Consider the following 15,999-nt stretch of genomic DNA (forward strand, 5'->3'; position numbering starts at 1 on the left):
GGCACAACATGTTTTCAGGCTTAGAGAATCAGTTGTATCAAAACTGGCAGTTTTGAATCTTGCTCCCTCTTGGAAAAATTTCTGCCGATACCTATGTCTTTGTGCATCTCTCCTTGTAAAATTCAACCACACACATTCTGGTACTTACTACTTTTTCTTTCCTCCAATTTGCACAAGTATGTCACAGTTTCATGGGAGATTTTTTTTTGGGAAACAGTTTTTGGTTTATTGTTGTATTAGCCTCCCATAATAGTACTGGCAACCATGTAAATTATTAAAGCTCCTGTTCAGTTGTACTGGAGTGTCTTTGGTAGTGCTCCTTACATACATTTGTGTGACTCCTGGCTTGGTCCAACCTTTCAAGTTGACGCCACCTGGACAGCTTGCATGTGAGGAATATTAACTACATATGATGAAACCTTTAAATGAAGATCCTTTGACCAGTAAGTGGTGATGAAAGTACCTAGTTACCAGATGATACTTGGAAAAATGGCTTGATGTTTGCAAAGGACAAATATATGTATTGGAAATTATTGAAAGAAAATAAATTAAACAGTATATCAAAACTGTCTAACTGTCATTTATAAATTTATTTAGTATTGGATCCAGCATTTTCATGCTGTGCCTCATAGCTATATTTGTTTACTTGTGTATGTACAGATGATATTATGAAAGAAATTTTGGTTTCTTTGTGACTTTATGTCTTATCATTTGACTTTACTTTTTCATGTTGTTATGATACAAGAGACATTCTTGAAGTAATAATTTCCCTCTGATTTTTTTGTCAGCAGCTGATGATGATGATGATGAAGGTCCTACAGTGAAAGAAAAAATTCTTGCGTTCTGTATTCGTTGCATTGATATCTTCTGTGTATGGGACTGCTGTTGGTTGTGGTTAAAATTCCAAGAATATGTTGCACTCATAGTGTTTGATCCTTTTGTTGAACTCTTCATTACATTGTGCATCGTTGTCAACACACTTTTCATGGCTCTTGATCATCATGACATGAACAAGGACATGGAAAAAGCATTGAAAAGTGGAAATTATGTAAGTCTTAAGAGTATGATTATAATAATAATAATTATTATTATTATTAGCTAATTGATGTGACATATCTATATTGTTGATAAGAAAAATATATCTTACTTTGTATCACTATTTTTCTGTTATTTTTTGAAATTATTTTCATAGTAAAATTTCTGAATGATATATTACTTGTTAAATATAATAACTTAAAATAAATGCTTGCAGTTCTTCACAGCAACTTTTGCAATTGAAGCAACTTTAAAACTAATTGCCATGAGTCCAAAATATTATTTTCAAGAAGGCTGGAATATTTTTGATTTTATTATTGTGGCTCTGTCTTTATTGGAACTGGGACTTGAAGGAGTTCAAGGCCTGTCAGTGCTCAGGTCATTTCGACTGGTGAGTAAATTGTATGAGATTTAGAATATTGACCACTTGCTGGATGTGTTCAGTATCTTTTTAAATCTGGAAGCTGAAATATTTATTTTGTTACAGCTGAGAGTTTTCAAGCTTGCAAAATCGTGGCCAACTCTGAATTTGCTAATTTCTATAATGGGTAGAACTGTTGGTGCCTTAGGAAATTTGACCTTTGTGTTATGTATAATTATATTCATATTTGCTGTTATGGGTATGCAGTTATTTGGTAAGAACTATACAGGTATGTGAAATCATCTTTATTTTGTTGGTGCATAGATTTTATTCGTGAACTATTAATTATTACATTGATTACTAGATCATGTCATCATTTCTTTTTGTTGTTTATGTAAGTGTTATGTTAGAAATTTTACAAACTTCTACAAGAATTAAACAGAAATTAATAAAATGTCCAAGCTTAAAAAGATAAATGATTTTTAACTAATAGAAGGACTAAAGGTTAATGTAATGAAGGCACTGAACAATTGAGAGGAAAACAATGTGCTTAAAGTCATCACGAACATTTCTGACATTGTCCTTCCGTGGAGCTAACAGACTAAAATGGTATTAACCACATTTGTACCAAAAGTTAGAAAACTACCTACATGTAGTGCTGGTCAAAATATCAGGGATTTAAGAAATTTTTATCACTGCTACTTAGCTACCTAATTAGTGGAAGATTTACTGCAGAACCAGCCCATGCACTATTGTCAAGGTTACATTTACAAATCAATTCATAATTTCTTTTGAAATGATTAACAAATATAAAGAAAGATGTGCTGACTGTTACTTTCAGTAGGTAAACTGTTCAAAGCTGATGAGGAAATTCATGAGCTGGAAAAACAAGGAGAAGGAGGAAAGAGAAGTTGAGTAAGAAGTAATCATTTGTATGCATCTCTATATCACTTGACCTCATGGGTCCTTGTTAAAGTGGCTCCTGAGTAGTATACATATTCCTCTATAATTTCTTTCGAGCAGCGACCTCTGATTCTCTTTCAGTCATAAGAAATATTATATATAACTAATTACAAAATTTATTGCTTAGCAGTGTTCTAGTCTTGATGTCAGTGCTCTGTCACGTACGTGAATGAGCTTTTCAAAACCTGTAGATGGATGTAGTTTCAGACATCCAGTTATAATTCTACATGAATCATTTAATGTAATATCAACCTGATGTATATGTGCTGACTGGTACCACACAGGACCAGCATACTCACCTGCTGAAAACACAAGAGCAGGGCTCTTGTTCTCATTGTTCAAGGATGTGCACCTCAGTTAGCCCCTGTCAATTTGCAAAGAATGTTGTTTCGAATGACAAGGTGGTCAGGTAGTGTATTCTGTGTCCTACAGTACAGCTTAAGGTTGCACTGAAATATTCTAGGAAAACTAATGCTGCAGCTCACATCCACTTTAATTTTGAGTTTGGTTGCTTCATCCTTGTTTCTCAGTTGAAAAGTGGAACACATACATTTGGGAGGATTGTTATGAGCTGATTCTTTTTATTACATTGAAATAGGGTATTCAGGGTAACAGAGTGGACTTGTTCCACTTCTTTAAATTTTGCAGTCTGTACTGTCAGATGTAAGTAACCAGCACACATATATAATTCTCTTTATAAGGTTGGTCTTTAGCAGAAATGTTCAAAAAAATTGATGACAGGATGCTGCCCTGGAAGATACTATGTGTTGTCTGCTTACTAAGGCCTACCACAAAGCTATAACCAACAGTAATTTTATAAAATTTGCAGAGCAGAGTCTGATGGTGTAATTTGTTGTATGTAACTGATAAAACAACGAAAAAGACTCCTACCATATTTTTGCTTTCAATTTGAGCTTTGAAGTGCTGGTTCAAACTCTGTATTTGTGATGTATAGTACTTTCCTGGCCTTAACTCTGTCTGATGTGGTATAAGAAGTGTATAAATTTTAGAAACCGTCCCAGCCCATACCATCCTCTCTTACAATCTATACAGATGACAAAGCAATGAAATTGGTCTGCAGCTCTTGAGATCACTTTTGCCTATCTTTGATTTTTAGAAAGACAATAATTTTCACGTGTAACTTTATTGTGTTGTATCATTATTAGTCACCAGGCATTTGCTACTGATCAACAAAATATTTCAGTCAAATGACTGACAGCCTCAGAGGCACCATCAATAGTTGTTGTTTGTGTACCCAAACATAAGGAAAACAATGTAAAACATATATTTTGATTTGATGTTTGCTTTGACATTTAAATTGATAGGTAACATTGACTGATTGGTACACTGAAGTTTAGTGTACGAATGAGCAACTTGACTGTCAGTGACTATGTCATACTGTTCATTTTAAGTTGTTGATTATGTTGTGACTTTTGGACTAACAAATGTAGCACTTTCATATTGTCCATGGGGCCATGGTACAATTCCAGGAGCTATTGATCAATTCTGGGAGCGGTGTAGATAGTCAGTGGTAATCCACTGCCCAGAGATCTTTTCACGTAAATGGTTGATGATGGGTTTTTACCTATGGGTATCTATTAAATGTAGTACTGTAGAGCTCAAGCAAGATAACTTGGCCCCTGCACAGAAATGCATTCTTGTTCTGATTGCTAGATGAGTTTATCCCTGAAAGGGGCAGACACTCAATTTGCTGATGGCCCATTACGTATAAAACATTCTCTGCCTGCTTAGGCATAGGCAGAGCTACTCCGCAAGAATGGAGGCTTACAAATGCTGGATGCTCTGCAATCTTTCTCATATGAATTTAAAGAAACCAGTCAATAAAAAAATAAATAAATAGAAATTTTTTCTTTCAGATCTCATAGCCTTATTTGTCAGCTTCATCTGTCATTTCATTACTCACCATAGTTATTGTGATATTTCACCATTAAATAAACTATTGTCTGGAATTTTAATAGTTTGTAATGAAAAATTGAGAGTGCTATGAGTTTGTGTTTTGTGCATGTTAAGTCATATTTCTGTGTGTGTGAAATGTAGGTAACATAGTGAATTTTTCTTTAAACTTGAGATGAGATCTATAACTATCTCACATCTTGAGGAAATGGATTTGAATTTAATGGACTCATTTCTGCCCACACATACATGAAATAGAGTGAAGTGAAATATTAGTAACATCCCTCATATCTCATAAAATGGCTTGAGACACCAAAACTAGTTTCTGGCAAATGATAGCATACGAAGCAGTGACTGTTTTGATATGTATCTATTAATATATAAAAGGAACTACAGATTTTTTCAAAGAAATAATGTAATTATTTTAAGGGCCACTGACAGCTGGTGAAATGAGAATTAGTTTGGGTTTGCAACAACATAAGTGAAGAAATTATACTTTTAGGTTTATACCAGGAATTACCTTTTTCATAACCTATTGACCTGATATGTCCTGAAATATTTGTTTAATACCAGGCATGTCAGGATTCTGCCACAATTGCAACCCCATTAGCATATTAGTTAGGTGAAAAATTGTGAAAACCCCACTATATTTTGGTAGAAGAAGCTAATTTTAACATGGCAAGAAGAAAAAGAAACGAAGGTTCACAATTCAGGCAAAAATGAATCGCTCCTTCTGTTGCAGTTTCACCATAATCCTGTAACTCATTGTGTTTACAGTAATAAACAGTTGACTTGTTGAATTATTGGTTGTACTGACATTACCTCTTAATATGATCGTTTGCAAACTCGCTAGCTGTAGCTTAGAAATTCTGTGAGAAAGGCATTTGTATGAAAGCTTCAGCTGTAGAACTACACCGTCCTACTATGCTGTTCTGTCACTAGGGAACTCCCACCATTACCATCTTCCCCATCCTTGTTGCACCATCTGTGCAGTGAGGCACCAAGTAATTTTGTAGGTGCACTCTACTATCAGGGTTTAATATGATTTTGTGAACATGAATAGACCCTGAACTCTGGGAAACTGATTGTGGATATTATATCATGATAATTCACTGGTTCATACATCAGTTTTGTTTTTTGTGTGAAACATCATACCATGGGTTACACCCCACCCACACTTTCTTCTGACTTGGCCCCAAAATATATCTCTGTGAGCTCCAAACTAACAACCATAATGAAAGGACATTGTTTTCTAAGTGTAGAAAAGGTGCAATGAAGTTTTGTGGGAGAATTTCACATCATTTTAAAGAATATATTCCAACAATTGCAGAAGGTTTTAAACTATTGTGATCAACTTTTGAATAATTCAAAATGCAGTTGAAAACAGAAATGTGTACTCATCTTAAGTAATAGATGTTAATCATCAATCTTAAAATGTAACTCTAATGTTATTGTCTTGGTGTCCAAATGAATGATGCAGATTTTGAAGTCTATCATAAACACATATGTTGATCCTTATTACCTAATTCTGGATTGTATGATTGCTTACAAGTCATTGTTTTCTAACATTGAAGTGGTACTTGATTTTCTGTACTGGGCGTTATCTACTAAATAATAAAATCTGTAAAATAATGGAAAGGCAACCACTTACCTATAATGGACTGATGTGTGGCACACAGGAACACATAACAGAAAACAGTATTCACATTACTTTCAACCACTTGCTCTTTCTTTAATAAACACACATACACACACACACACACACACACACACACACACACACACACACACACATACATACAAATGCACTGTCCCGCTGTCTGTGTGTGGTTGTGTATGTGAATGTGTGTACTTGTAATAGAGAAAGAGCAGGATGTCAAAAGCTAGTGTGAATACTATTTTCTGTTATTGTTTATATTTGCCACGCACTAGTCAGCTGTATGTGTCTGGTTATGATTCTTTTATTTTACATATCTTTCCATCCAGTATTAAACTCTGTGATAGTTGATAGCAGTGTTTCACAAATAATTAGTTGTCAGCAGTAATTGACTTTTTCAGTGCTGCAGATTTTTGTACCTGAGAGGCACTTACATGATGTACCCTTAATATAGTTGCACATGGAGAACTCTGTTCCTATGTGACCTTGGGGATGCAGTATACCATGTGATGGGCACCCATTGATGTTGTGTGTCCCTGTGTTTCCTGCGATAACAGCCAGTTGTGCATGAAAGTATATACCATTCCCCTCTGACTAATATTCTATTACAACTTACAGACTGTTAGAATATTTGACTTATAAGAAAGCAAGTGATCTAACTTTGGAACTTAATGCTTTCAAATTCAAAGTTTATGATAGTTTTGGGCCATAAGTTTTGATGTTCATTTTGATAATGTCAAGTTATTTTGATGGTGAGAATTTTGCAAAATACTTTATGAATTTCTAGCTGGACATTTTACTACTGACATTCTCTCTCTCTCTCTCTCTCTCTCTCTCTCGCTTTCTCTTTCTTCCCTGCCTTTTCTATCCCTCTCCCAGTGCCGATGCATTTTGTATCGAATTCAACTTCTGTTTGAGCTTACTTTCATTGTCGTAGTGTGATGGAAGATACTAGAGTAGTAGATTATCATTTTTGATTATGTTAGAAACTTCTTGTGATTCCCATCTTTTTATACTGTGTTCATTAAGTGGAACAATGAGGTAAAACTGCACGAGGGTTTTGTAAATCAGCATGTTTTTCCCATTTTACATAAATTTTCTGTACTTAGTCACCTTTCACATTGTTTTATAACAATTCTTGACTTTGTTATATGTCTAATGTTTCAACAGATTATGTGGAAAGATTTCCAGACCAGGATTTACCCAGATGGAACTTCACAGACTTCATGCATTCCTTCATGATTGTATTTCGTGTACTGTGTGGAGAATGGATAGAATCCATGTGGGATTGCATGCTTGTTGGAGACTGGTCATGTATACCCTTCTTTTTGGCCACAGTTGTAATTGGAAACTTAGTTGTAAGTTGATATGAAATCACTCCCTAATTTAGAGATGAGTAATGTAGATGACACAGCAGTCTTCTAATTAGTTTTTATTTAATGTTACAAATAACAGTAGCCAGTAAGTACTATATAAAAAAAGTAACAAAAACAGCTTATGGAATTATTGATACATTCTGAATTATTGCAAGAAGATAACAGTAAAATGTTACCAGGCACACAATAAAAAATTTACTGAAGTATTTCTTCTTCTTAGTATTTTTTTAAAAACATTTTTAGTAATAACAGGTCAAGCAACTACGTAATAAACACAAAATTATTAGTATTAGTAATTTATTTATGTAAGGACTATTTTACAATAGGAAATGATATTTCATTTTAATATGAGAAAATATACAAGTCATATATATGTGTGTAATAAGAACAGGACAGGCTTTTTTGAAAGTATTATCGCAGCATTTTCTTGAAATGATTTAGGAAGATCACAGAAAACTTAAATCAGGGGTGTTGAAAACAACCTGAGCCTCCCACTATCATCAGTGTCTAAAGAAATGCATTACCTCATTCAGTTATCCCTAATGTACAGTTCTGTTATGTTTTGTACATAATTGGGATAAGGTAGCCTAACCCTTGACCAGGCACGCCATTTCTCATAATATGAATGGGCACGCTGCGTACTTTGTATCCATGTAAAGAATAGCTGCCTTTTTACCCAGGTAAACACGTGTTAAACAATGGTAAAATAGACTTCGATTATATGAGCTAAATCACTGTTAAAATAAACAATAATAAAATAACCTTTCATAACATCACTCCGTTGCTACACACAAGTGATAGTAATGATCCACTCTAAGGTTTAAACAGTGCAGTTGCATCAGATCCCTGCCAACCATTTATTGGATTACTAATTATCTCGTAAATAACTGCCTCATTGTTGGATTGTATGGCTACTTCGGAATGTAGGTAATTTTCTTCCATGCATCATAAATTCTTTTCTCACCTACCTCACTGTTTATTTTTATTACTACTGATCACTTGGATGTATGACTATACAACTTATCACTTTTATAGCTGAAGCAGTAATGATGGAATAGGCACATGCTCAGAATTGTAAAACAGCAGTGGAATGTTATGAGACAATTTTGTTTGTGATTGGAGCCCTTTATACACAGGCACACTCACTCGAGGGTTAATAACATGAAAAATAATTATACAATGGTGATTAGTATCTCAGCACTTATCACTGTACACACTACATACACTTCATATGGCTTTAGGATCATTACCATGCTGCCACACCTCTGTTTCATCTTCATGTGTCCTCTTCTTCTTGTTTCAAAATCTGAGTTGGCATTCCCTCATGATACGTCATATGCTGAACACAGAAAAAAGGTAAGACTTTAGTATCAGTCTACCAATCTTGGGTGATGATTTTGCTGTAAAATGCATTTTGTTGTTCCTACATATTATCATGTGTGAGAGGTGTTCTAGCTTTCACTTTTCAAATCATCTTTAGTTGTGTAGTAGGCATTATTTAAGAGGTACTCTTTGACTGCCTTTTTAAATGAATGTATTGTAGTTATCTATTTCAACTCCTTCAGCAAATATTATACAATTTAATCCCTAATACAAATTGGTGCTTGTAATTTTCTATTTGTTTTTCCTTGAAAAGGTAGATCCACACTGGTTTTTGTTCCATGACAATGTTTAGAACTAATTGTGACACACTAATATTTTTCCTGGTGTGCACAATAGATTGAACTTGCTTCTTGCAATTAGGATACCCAATTTTCAAAAATATTTTTGTGTAACGAACACAACTACTGCTTTTTGTTATTCTTATGTCCATTTTCTGCAACTTGAAATTTTGACCATGTCTTGTGCATTTGTCACCAGAAAAATGTTCCATACATAAGAGTTGAGAATTGTGGCTGTTACACACTGTTGATAGGACCCTAAGGACTTAAAATGTTGAGGACTTCCCTCTTTTCCAGTATCATTGTGTGTACATTCTTTGTCAGTTAAGAATCATATTCATCCCCAAAAACACTGTGTTTGCTCCTTAATCTATACATAATCATTTATGTTTGCTGTGACCAAGTTGTTATTCCTCTTTAAACTGAAATTTGTATTATGTGTTTTCTTTATGCTCAAGGTTAATCTTTACCCAACAGAAGAAGGGAAATCATCTACACAGATTTTAATTTGTGTATGACAAACTTCATCTTGACAGTATTCTATAGCAGGGTAGGGGTGGGGAAAGGTGTAGTACTGCTTGTGGGAGCATGCAGGGATGGGGTGGGGACAGGATAGGGTTGCTAGATGCTGCTTGGGAGGTTTGAGGAAAAGGGGGAGTTGGAAAGGAGGGAAATAGAGGAGGAGAAAAAGACTTGTAGGGGTATTGGTGAAATAAAAGACTATTTAGTGCAGGAATCAGAGCAGAGAAGTGTTGGGTGATGGACAGAGATGAATGTAGGTTGAGACCAGGAGAGTTATTGGAGCCTAGGATATATTTCAGTAAGAGTTCCCATCTATGCAGTTCAGAAAAGCTGGTGTTAGGAAAGATCCAGATGGCACAGGCTGTGAAGCAGTTATTGATGTGAACCATGTTGTGTTGGGCAGCATGTTCACAAAAATTGTTGTCCAGTGTCTCTTGGCCTCAGTTTGTTGGTGGCAATTCATGCTGACAGATGGGTTGTTGGTTGTCCTGTCTGTGTAGAAAGCAGTACAGTGGTTGCAGCTTAGCTTTATGTTACATGACTGCTTTCACAGCTAGTCCTGCCTGTAATGGGATAGGTGATGTCTGTGACTAGATTTGAGTAGGTGTTGGTGGAAGGTTGTATGGGACGTATCTTGCATCTAGGTCTGTGGCAGGGATATGAGATATGAGGCAAGGGGTTGGGAGAAGGGGTAGGTACGGATGGACAAGGATATTGCTTAGGGTCAGTGGGTGGTGGAATAACACTGTGGGAGGAGTGGGAAGGATAGTGGATAGGATATTCCTCTTTTCAGGGCACAACAAGAGGTAGTCAAACCCTGACAGTGACTGATTCAGTTGCTCCAGTTCTGGGTGGTACTGAGTTATGAGGGAAGTGGGAGATGGTAGGTGACTGGAAGGAAGAGGCATAGGATATCTGTTTCTATACAGGAAGTTTGAATAAAACCCCTTCAAACACAACTTTTTTTGCTTTTTTTGAAGTACATGATGCATTTCGGACCCTTTGGTTCCATCTTCATGTGCAAATCATCTGATATGTAATTTACATTCACTCGTGAGTGAAGTAAAATGTATTCTGCTGAAATGTTTGAGTTCAGCTACTTATGCTGTTAGGGTCATTGCAAATTTTGGCCATATGCATCTCAGTAAATTAGTTTACCACACCTATTTTCATTCTCTGCTTTCGTATGGCGCCATATTCTGAGGTAACTCATCATTGAGTAAAAGATTGTTCATTGCGCAAAAGCGTGTAATCAGAATAATTGCTGGAGCTAATCCAAGATCACCCTGCAGACACTTATTTAAAGAGCTAGGGATCTTTGCTGTAGCTTCACAATATATATATTCGTTTATGAAATTTGTTATTAACAATCCGAACTAATTGAAAAGTAACAGCAGTGTACATGGCTACAACACTAGGAGAAAGGATGAGCTTCACTACTCGAGGTTAAATCTAACTTTGGCTCAGAAGGGGATAAATTATGCTGCCACAAATGTCTTTGGTCACTTACCTAATAGCATCAAAACTCTGACAGATAGACATAAAACATTTAAAAGGAAATTAAAAGAATTTCTGAATGGCAACTCCTTCTACTCATTAGATGAATTTTGAATTTTTGGATATAGTAAGTGGGTAATTTCCTCACAAAAAAAGTGTCATGTAATATGTTGTCTAATGTAATATCTTGTATAGACACCTTTTATTAACCTGACATGTTCCACATCATTATGAAGTGTCATATTCATGATCTATGGAACAAGTACTAATCTAATCTTATCTAATCAAATTTTCATGAATTAGATGTTAGGTATGCTGAAGATTGGATGGGTAGATCACATAACTAATGAGGAGGTATTGAATAGAATCGGGGAGGAGAGGAGCTTGTGGCTCAACTTGACTAGAAGAAGGGATCGGTTGCTAGGACATGTTCTGAGACATCGAGGGATCACCAGTTTAGTATTGGAGGGCAGCGTGGAGGGTAAAAATCGTAGAGGGAGACCAAGAGATGAATACACTAAGCAGATTCAGAAGGATGTAGGCTGCAGTAGGTAGTGAGAGATGAAGAAGCTTGCACAGGATAGAGTATCATGGAGAGCTGCATCAAACCTGTCTCAGGACTGAAGACCACAACAACAACAACAGCTGTTAGGTGTCATATTTCGTGAATCAAGTGTGAGTGTCTCTGTACAAGTCTGGGAAGGTAATTCTGCCTATGCAGGCCTCAGTGAAACCCTTGGTACATTTGGAGAGGGACACCTCATCACCACAGATGTGGCAGCCATGGGAGGCTAGGCTGTATGGAAGGGACTTCTTGTTGTGGAATGGGTGGCAGCTGTCAAAGTATGTGTTGCTCATGGTTGGTAGGTTTGATATGGATGGAGGTACTGATGTAGATGTCTTTGAGGTGGAGGTCAACATCGAGGAAGGTGACTTGTTGGCTTGAGAGGACCAGTTGAAGCAAATGGAGGAGAAGGTGTTAAGGTTCTGGAGGAATGTGGATAGGGTGTCCTCAGCCTCTGTCCAGACCATGAACATGTCATCAGTGAATCTGAGCAAGGTGAGGGGTTTGGGTTTCTGGGTGGTTAGGAAGGATTCCTGTAGATGGTCCATGAATAGGTTGGCATAGGATGGTGCCATGTGAGTAACAATTGCTGTGCCATGGATGTGTTCCTATGTGATGCCTTCAAAGATAAAGTAATTTTGGTTGAGGATGTAGTTGGTCATGGTGACCAGGAAGGGGGTTATAGGTTTAGAAGCAGAAATCTTGATTTTGCATTGTCTGCACTTTCTTACATAATCTGACTATTGTCTCTGTATGTATCATTTTAATTTTGAAGGATACTGAACTTGTTGTGTAATTGAATCTAGTATACCTACCTATTGTTGAAAATTCAGTCTCATAATTTGCATTTCAGTTTTTCTGTGTGGCAATCCCCTATCTTTCTAGCTTTATATCTGATTTTACACTGTGTTTTATGAGCTATGGTCACTTAAAATTCCAAGTGGCTTTGGCTCTTACACCCTTCTATTTTGTATGACAAAATTCTTCGTATTCATTTTTAGTTTAGTATGGTCTTCCCAAGTCCATTTTCTAAAATTCTGTTATAAAAATATGTTAAGAATAAGCTTGTTGTTTCCCACAGCAAATTCTACTAGTGTACCAACACTTGCATTTGTGGCATCATCTCTGAAATTTCCCCCTGAAGACTTGTTCTTCAATTTGCACCCCATTTCCTTATTAAAAATCTATCATTGTCATCTTTTAGAGGAATTTATTCCCATTCTGTAACCTTTTGTAAAGGCTTTCTTCTTCCATTTCTGAATGTGAGAATACTGCTGCATAGACATAATAATTTTCAGTAAGTATCTTTTATTTATTTTCAAAACAATTCTGACTGTACTGTTTGAGATTGCTTCTCTTCCTCTCACCACATTCCAGCAAAGCCTATACTTGATTTTCCATCCTGTCCTGTTCGTCTGCAATCAAATATAGGACTGGATTTTAATCCTGCTTAGTCACCGATTTTTGTATAGACTTCTATAAACCATACTTTATTTCAACTGAACTTACATAATTCCTTTTCCCACTTCACTAGTTCTTTTCTGCGAATGCACAGAGAAAATTATGACTGTAACAATTGAGTAAAATGTGCCATATAAATAAATTGTGGGTATTATTCAAAATTCCTATGATCGTAAAGTTGGTGGCAACATGTTAAGTTAGGGAAACTACTACCTCAAAATGTGAAAATAACTCTCCTTGTTGTTTTTTTGGCCTAACAACGATCCCTTAAAATGAAAGCATGACTCTCCAGAATTAATATCCTTTGGTTACATTTTTTCTAAAATTTGTCCCGGCATAATCAACGGAGATAATTTACCAACCTCTAAAGTTAGTGAAGATACATTCAAATAATTTTGGCTTTGCACATAATAGCTATGTTCAGACGAAAGACTATTAGGTAATAGGTAGATTAGAGTTTAACATCCTGTCAACAACGAAGTCATTAGAGATGGAGCACAAGCTAAGATTAGGAAACAATGGGATAGGAAATCTTCTCGAAGAATCTGTCGTGACATTTGCCTTGAGCGATTTATGGAAGTCATGGAAAACCTAATATATCTGGATAGCCAGATGGAGATCTGTCATCCACCCAAATGCACGGAAGACTAGCCTCAGCAATCTCTTGTAATGGAGTTTTCATAAAACTATTATTATGGCCACAACATTTGACTTTATGTATACTGGTGAGTACGAAAGAGGTTGAATATCATAACTGTATCACTATAAGTAAAGATTAATTTCACCATGAATAAAATAGCTTCTGATTGATGAAATCATTCTATGATGGCACTGAAATCTATAATATATAATTTGAAGCTGTATATAACAGATACTCCACAATTATCACAGCTGATAAATAAGAAATTCCTAGATGCATCATGCAGACTGAAAATTTCACTTTTGATACACAGTGCACTTAATTTCCACTTAACTTTGAAATATGATAGTCCACGGCTACATACATACTCTAGAAATAATTGTGAAGTGCATGGAAAAGGGTACTTTGAATTGTATCTGATGGTAGCGTTTCTTTCCATACCAGCAATGTGAGAAGAGTAACTGCTTAAACACCTCTGCACATCCTGTAATTAACCTCATCTTCACAATGTCTGCAGGAGTGATAAATACAGAGCTGAAATATATTTCCACATTCTTCACGTAAAGTTAGTTCTCGAAACCTTGTAAGTGGGCTTTCACAGGATAATTGGCGTCTTATCTTCAGGAGTATGCCAGTTCAGGTTTTCAACTTTCCCATGGGACTATCCTAGGAGTCAAACAAACCTTTAAACATTTGTGCTGCTGTTCTTTGTAAACATACAGTATTCCCAGTTTGTTGTATCTGGTATGTGTCCCAAACACTTCAGCAATTTTCTGAAATGGGTCAGCCTTGCACCAGACAAGACATGAAAATTTTCACACTCTTGTAAAGATAAGTTATTTAGATTGTAATAACAGTCAGTCTAGTACAGATTAGTCACTAAATATGTGCATTAGTGAGTTTTTTAAGCTTACTATTGTTAAATGTTTCACTTTTCTTCACGCGTTATTCCATAAAATGCAAAAAGATCATAAAGTTGGGTTTGTTTACATTTTAGTGCAATAAACTTATAGAATCTCATTTAATTGGTCTGTTTTTCCTTCCAGCAATTTAAGGAGAATGTGTCCATTCATTACTAAGTTTATATTTTCAGAAAGTAGTGTAAATCTTAAATTGTTTGATTTAGGAACTTTTTCATCAACAGTTTGTTTACATATAGTTTGCATACATTGAATTTACATTAAAGGTTACATTCTATTGAAATTAAGTTAAGTAAGTGCTGAGTTCTTATTGTAAGCAGAATTAATTAACTATTTACACTATATCATACACCTGAAGTGCTAACCTGTAGACTGTAGTTTTGAAGCTCATAAATAATGAAAATTCATGATATTATGGAAAGAATAGTTTCTGCTCACCGTGAGTGATAAGTTGCAGATATGCACAACAAAAAAGACTTTCAGAAAGTAAGCTTATGGCCAACAATGCCGTCATCAGAAATAGACAACACACACACAAACACACACACACACACACACACAGAGAGAGAGAGAGAGAGAGAGAGAGAGAGAGAGAGAAATGCAACTCACCCACACATGATCACAGTCTCAGGCTGCTGAGCTCATTAAAAATGATTTGATTCTATTTTTTTAAGGTGTGTAATTTGTGTTGCAATGCATGATAAGTGTGGTTGCTGCCATAGGATAGTCAAGAGGTAGTGGTGTGTATATATTGTGTATTGGGATTTCACTTGGGAGACTGTTAAGGGGAACTGAATGGGGAACTCAGTGAGGCTCTCCCATGGAACTGTAGGCTCCATAAAAAAGACAAGAGAATCACTGATCAGGAGGCAGAGATTTGTGCCCTTCGGGCTGAATTAGAACATGCAAAATTGTAACTAAGATAGACTGAAAGGGGAAAATATCATGGGTAATGGGCAAAAGTAACAAGCAGTGGCCAAAAGAGAACAGCTATACAAGGTCTTTGTCTACATGTAAGCTTATAGTAATGAATAAATTTGACTTGTTACCTGAAGTAGAGGGGGAAGAGCCGCATTCAACTGTAGATCACAGCTGGGTGCACCGACGTTAGTGTCCAGTCACTTTTGAATGAGACAGAAGCTGAAATTGATGGTAGCAAAGCAAAAGTGGAAATGCTTAACTCCATTTTCAAATGTTCCTTTACATGGAAAAAAGCAGCAGAATTACCCCAATTTAATCTCTGTATAACTGAAAAGATGAGTGTAATCAGTATGAGTGTCAATGGTATTGGGAAACAGCTGAAATTGTTGAAACTCGACAAAGCCACAGAGCCCAATCCCTATCAGTATCTATACTGAATTTGCGGCTGAGCTAACTCCTCTTCTAACTATAATCTACTGTAGATCCCTTGAACAAAAAACTGTGGC

The 15,999-nt window shown here is 36.0% G+C and overlaps 1 protein-coding gene across 1 annotated transcript in view; it reads left to right on the forward strand.

Annotated features, from left to right (window-relative positions):
* Positions 1–15,999, forward strand: part of LOC126095773 (sodium channel protein para) — a 923,047-nt gene that overhangs the window by 548,518 nt on the left and 358,530 nt on the right. Inside the window, exons 15-18 of the mRNA XM_049910580.1 lie at positions 789–1,048; positions 1,253–1,426; positions 1,523–1,685; positions 7,101–7,288. Of these exons, the coding sequence (XP_049766537.1) occupies positions 789–1,048; positions 1,253–1,426; positions 1,523–1,685; positions 7,101–7,288 (785 nt within the window). The remainder of the gene's footprint in view (positions 1–788; positions 1,049–1,252; positions 1,427–1,522; positions 1,686–7,100; positions 7,289–15,999) is intronic.

The sequence above is a fragment of the Schistocerca cancellata genome, chromosome 8 (genome assembly GCF_023864275.1).
Source record: "Schistocerca cancellata isolate TAMUIC-IGC-003103 chromosome 8, iqSchCanc2.1, whole genome shotgun sequence".
Classification (NCBI taxonomy): domain Eukaryota; kingdom Metazoa; phylum Arthropoda; class Insecta; order Orthoptera; family Acrididae; genus Schistocerca; species Schistocerca cancellata.